Raw genomic sequence first — 5,367 nt, forward strand, 5'->3', positions numbered from 1 at the left:
AAGTAGAAGCCGTCAATCAGACGCACATCCTCTGGGGATACGAAAATAACCCGCCTCCATGCTCCTGCCAGCTCCCTCTGCGGAAAGCTGAGACCAACTCCTCCCCCAGCCAGACAAGACCACTCTACTTGCCCTCATTTCGTGGGTCCAGGACGTCGCCCCCACCTGGCTACCGCACAAGAGCTACCTGCCGCAATTCCCGACACCCGTATGAAATAAAGATGTGACTCTTTCTCTCACAACTACCTCCAATTCCGCATTACAAAATATGGTCTATTAAATCTTGCTATAAACTTCAGTGCGCTAATTTTGCTTGAAGTATTATAGAACCTTTGAAATGCACAAGCTGTAAGCGATTAAGGGCTAAGACGAGGCAAAGACGCGGAAAAAAATGGGCAAAAATTAGTGAGCGGGATGATGAGGAACGTAACGGGTGCATTAAGATTTTTCTGAATTGGAGAGGAGAACTTATTAACAGCATGCCCGCTTCTTGGTTCTGGACTGTCGATTTTCTTATGATTTGCTTTTTTATATTGCATCCATGAAAGGCGCTAAAGTGGCCGTTGTTGATAAAATATCGCAGATAAGTAGCTATTGGTAAAACGAAAGAAGCTGCACAAAGCCGCGCGGAGCACAAGACCTTTTCACGCTACGCTACTGGTGCCGTAGACTCTGCATCACTGTTGTTAACCCATGATTTCTAAAAGCTAAACTGCAGAATTACCGCTGCATTCAAATCATGCTTGCCGTCTGCCAGGTGAGCTGGTAAGAGGAAGCTGTGCGCCCCGCGGAATTTCTGAGTCAGTCATCGCAGCTGATGACGCGACAGTAGCGTTCGGTCGCTCTAGAACGTAAAATGTAATAATTTAACGAATACTAAAAAGTGCATTCAGTGCACACCTTGCGCACAATAAAATGCTTAAAGGAGGATAAATTACCTAATAGAAATGCACTAAAAGCATTTTATTGCAACTTACTTGCATAGATAATGAATTCCGTGCAACTAAAAACTAATGATAAAGTTTCTGAGCAGCGAAAAGTTTTTCTCTGCAAATACCTTGCGCCATCTTGGTCATCTGGGCGATGACGTCGGCCGGGAAATGTTTGTGGACCTATTTCTTTTTGTGCTAGTGCAGTGGGAGCTTCGTTAAGAAATGCTCTTCACTTTCAGTGGAATTACATCGCTTTATTAGCTAGGCGTACAGCGATCTTAAGATAAAAGCTGCTTGCTCCGCTTGACTAACAGGACAAAAGTCAACATGGGGGCCCTTCTAAGTTCTGCAGAAAAAAAACGTGACCCAGAAAAAACCATAAACACAATTAATTATTCATTTCCTTGTTATAATATTGGAATTTTTGTCACTATATTGTCCTGCGGTCACCTTTTAAACCAATCCCCGTCCTCCAGGCGGAGTAGCGTCTTGGTGGACTGTAAACACCCTGTCAGAAGTCTCTGCTTTCATGTTAGAGTGCGTACCTTCTTTATTTTTTCTAGCTAAAACTGAAGGACAAAATTAAACAGCAGCAGTAAAAAAGATAAGATAATCGGCGCGCCTCAACGCGTGTGAAAACTAGTGCAGTGAAGAGAAACACAGATTCTGTGATCTTTTTCTCCGTCGTCTGTCAACTTTTAGGCGAAATACGAGGCTTTGGGAAGACTGACGGCGCTGCATGAATAACTAAGCGGAAGAAGATGTGCAAGGCAGAGAGGGTGATGCAGCTGGACGCTTTGCACCCCACAAGATGATATGCAAGAAGCACATGCCGCGCAAAAACATGTTATTCTTGGGAAGGGGACGTGCGACAGACATGAACAGTACAAAGAAATGGCTACCCGGCATTCACATAGCACGTGCCAAGAGTGTTCCTCCTTGCCGCGACTCTGTGAAATAGTGTCAGAATAATTTCGGATGCCCTCTACTCGCTGGCATCGTCCATGACAGGAAAAGGAACGAATGTGAGAAGAGAACCACCGTTGATTGTGCCGGTAGTGTAAGAGGAGCGGACATCGGCGCCGACATGGCAGCCAGACGCTTACATCTTGTTCTTCTTCACGTGCTGCAAATGATGGCGATTTTCGATGCTGCCGCGATGTCGACGTGCCTGCCAATGAACGGAGCCGCTTCTACCGAGCAAGTCTGTTCTGCTGACCTGGCTTTTTTGGGTGACGCTTCGCCGTTGGACTTCACAGCGTTACCGGCGCTCGAACGCTTCATCGACTGGCAACCCTGGAACCTTCCGCACAAGCATGACCTACATAAGCAGCTGTTGTACCCAGCCACTCCGGGATCTGGCGCCGACATGGCAGCCAGACGCTTACATCTTGTTCTTCTTCACGTGCTGCAAATGATGGCGATTTTCGATGCTGCCGCGATGTCGACGTGCCTGCCAATGAACGGAGCCGCTTCTACCGAGCAAGTCTGTTCTGCTGACCTGGCTTTTTTGGGTGACGCTTCGCCGTTGGACTTCACAGCGCTACCGGCGCTCGAACGCTTCATCGACTGGCAACCCTGGAACCTTCCGCACAAGCATGACCTACATAAGCAGCTGTTGTACCCAGCCACTCCGGGATCTGGCGCCGACATGGCAGCCAGACGCTTACATCTTGTTCTTCTTCACGTGCTGCAAATGATGGCGATTTTCGATGCTGCCGCGATGTCGACGTGCCTGCCAATGAACGGAGCCGCTTCTACCGAGCAAGTCTGTTCTGCTGACCTGGCTTTTTTGGGTGACGCTTCGCCGTTAGACTTCACAGCGTTACCGGCGCTCGAACGCTTCATCGACTGGCAACCCTGGAACCTTCCGCACAAGCATGACCTACATAAGCAGCTGTTGTACCCAGCCACTCCGGGATCTGGCGCCGACATGGCAGCCAGACGCTTACATCTTGTTCTTCTTCACGTGCTGCAAATGATGGCGATTTTCGATGCTGCCGCGATGTCGACGTGCCTGCCAATGAACGGAGCCGCTTCTACCGAGCAAGTCTGTTCTGCTGACCTGGCTTTTTTGGGTGACGCTTCGCCGTTGGACTTCACAGCGCTACCGGCGCTCGAACGCTTCATCGACTGGCAACCCTGGAACCTTCCGCACAAGCATGACCTACATAAGCAGCTGTTGTACCCAGCCACTCCGGGATCTGGCGCCGACATGGCAGCCAGACGCTTACATCTTGTTCTTCTTCACGTGCTGCAAATGATGGCGATTTTCGATGCTGCCGCGATGTCGACGTGCCTGCCAATGAACGGAGCCGCTTCTACCGAGCAAGTCTGTTCTGCTGACCTGGCTTTTTTGGGTGACGCTTCGCCGTTGGACTTCACAGCGCTACCGGCGCTCGAACGCTTCATCGACTGGCAACCCTGGAACCTTCCGCACAAGCATGACCTACATAAGCAGCTGTTGTACCCAGCCACTCCGGGATCTGGCGCCGACATGGCAGCCAGACGCTTACATCTTGTTCTTCTTCAGGTTTGTTACTCTTACCTTTCTGTTAATGGCAAACCGTTTAGGAAGTCGACGCCAGATCCCAACTTTGCTGTGTGCATGTTTTTACGCCTTCTGTACGACGTGTGCGCGAGCTGTTCAGGATACATAGGTTTGTTTCAAAGAAAGCTTTTGCTTGCGGGAGACGTAGAGCAAAACCCTGGGCCTCTGTCTGCTGAGCAGGAAAAGCAGATGTTTGATACTATCATGACAATACCTGTGATACAACAGCAACAGACCGAAATATTGGACGAACTACGTTCCATTCGGCTTGAGCAAAAGAATCTCGAAGAAAAACTAACAAAACTCGCAGAAAAAGTCAAGAGCGTTGAAGATAATGTGTCGCTGGTGCTCCCGCTAAAGCCTGAAGTAGAAAGATTATCTCAAAGTTCCCAGAAACTTGCTGTCGCGTGCACGGCCCTCGAGTCATCGCATGATGACCTGGAGAACCAATCACGAAGAAACAACTTAATATTCTACGGCATCCATGACAAAGAAACCGAATCGTGGGAACAGTCTGAGACTAAAATTATCTCTTTTTGCGCTGAAAAGTTAAAACTTTCCGTTGACGCCGCTGCCATTGAAAGAGCGCACAGACTAGGAAGATATGCGCCCGACAAGCACAGACCCCTGATCGTTAAATTTTTGTCCTTTAAAGAAAAGAATCGTGTTCTTTCAAATGCTGCCGAACTAAAAGATACTGACTGGGCGATAAGCGAGGACTATTCGGCCAAAGTACGGCAACAAAGAAAAAAGCTCATGCAGTTTGCTAAGGCACGCGGCGGAAAGTTGAAACTGCGGTTTAATAAGCTAAACCTGGACAACAAAACCTATATGTACAACATTGAAACAGACGATATCACTTGTGTAAACCAATAGCTATCACCGAGGCTTTTAGCTAGCCCACAAACTGCTATTAAAATTGAACTTGTCTGTATTTTTGTTAATTGCCGCAGTCTAAAAAACAAAACTGACCAATTCCTCTCACTCTTACAAATGACGAGCGCACATGTGGTAATTGGAACCGAGTCATGGCTGGACAGCAACATAAGTGATGGTGAAATATTTCCTCCATCCTATACCACGTATAGGAAGGATCGCAATGTACGCGATGGTGGTGTGTTCATCCTCGTTCATAGCAGTTTGAGAAGCGTGTCTGTTAACTTAGACAACGATTCCTCTGAAGCTGTCTGGTGCAGGGTACGGCTGGGCGATGGTACTTCTTTGGCAATTGGCTCTTTTTATAGGACGCCCGGTTCAACCTGCGCACAGCCATTTTTTGAACTTAGCAACACATTATTAGCCTTAGACGCAACACATATTATCCTTGCCGGTGATTTTAATATGCCCATCGTAGAATGGTCTTGTTTTAAACCAGTAATTCGCACTGCATCCCTCTTGTATACCGCTTACCGTGAAGTAATTGGTGCTCACTCATTATTTCAGCTTGTTCAAACCCCTACCAGACTCGGCCTTACCAGTGCTAATGTGCTAGACTTGTTTTTCTGCAATGACCCTAGCCTAGTCTCGTCTGTCATAACGCTGCCAGGCATAAGCGACCATGATGTAGTTTTAGCAAAAGTATCCTGTAATGCTATGAAGACCCACCACACCCAACCACGCAAAGTGTCTTTTTATGAAAAAGGGGAATATGCTTCGCTATCACAGGAACTCGACGCATTTTTTCCTGAGTTTCTTTCACATCAGCCATCCCTGAATGTTGATTCCTTCTGGAACTTGTTTAAAACTAAAATTTTGTCACTGACGCAGACTTTCATGCCATCCCGTTTGATTGCAGCCAAGCGTCGTGACGATATGCATTGGATGAATAGACAGTTGCGGGCAATGATCAACCGGCGGAAACGGCTCTTTCGCAGATATTGTGAT

The 5,367-nt window shown here is 47.7% G+C and overlaps 1 protein-coding gene across 1 annotated transcript; it reads left to right on the forward strand.

Annotated features, from left to right (window-relative positions):
- The first annotated feature begins 2,673 nt into the window (after positions 1–2,673).
- LOC144102692 (uncharacterized) lies at positions 2,674–4,359 on the forward strand. The gene has a single exon (XM_077635889.1). The coding sequence runs from the start codon at positions 2,674–2,676 to the stop codon at positions 4,357–4,359; it is 1,686 nt and encodes a 561-aa protein (XP_077492015.1).
- Positions 4,360–5,367: the final 1,008 nt, after the last annotated feature.

Source organism: Amblyomma americanum, chromosome 8, assembly GCF_052857255.1.
Source record: "Amblyomma americanum isolate KBUSLIRL-KWMA chromosome 8, ASM5285725v1, whole genome shotgun sequence".
In the NCBI taxonomy this organism is placed as follows: Eukaryota; Metazoa; Arthropoda; class Arachnida; order Ixodida; family Ixodidae; genus Amblyomma; species Amblyomma americanum.

Coding starts and splice junctions, on each gene's coding strand:
- LOC144102692 (XM_077635889.1), top strand. CDS start 2,674: ATGAACGGAGCCGCTTCTACCGAGCAAGTCTGTTCTGCTGACCTGGCT.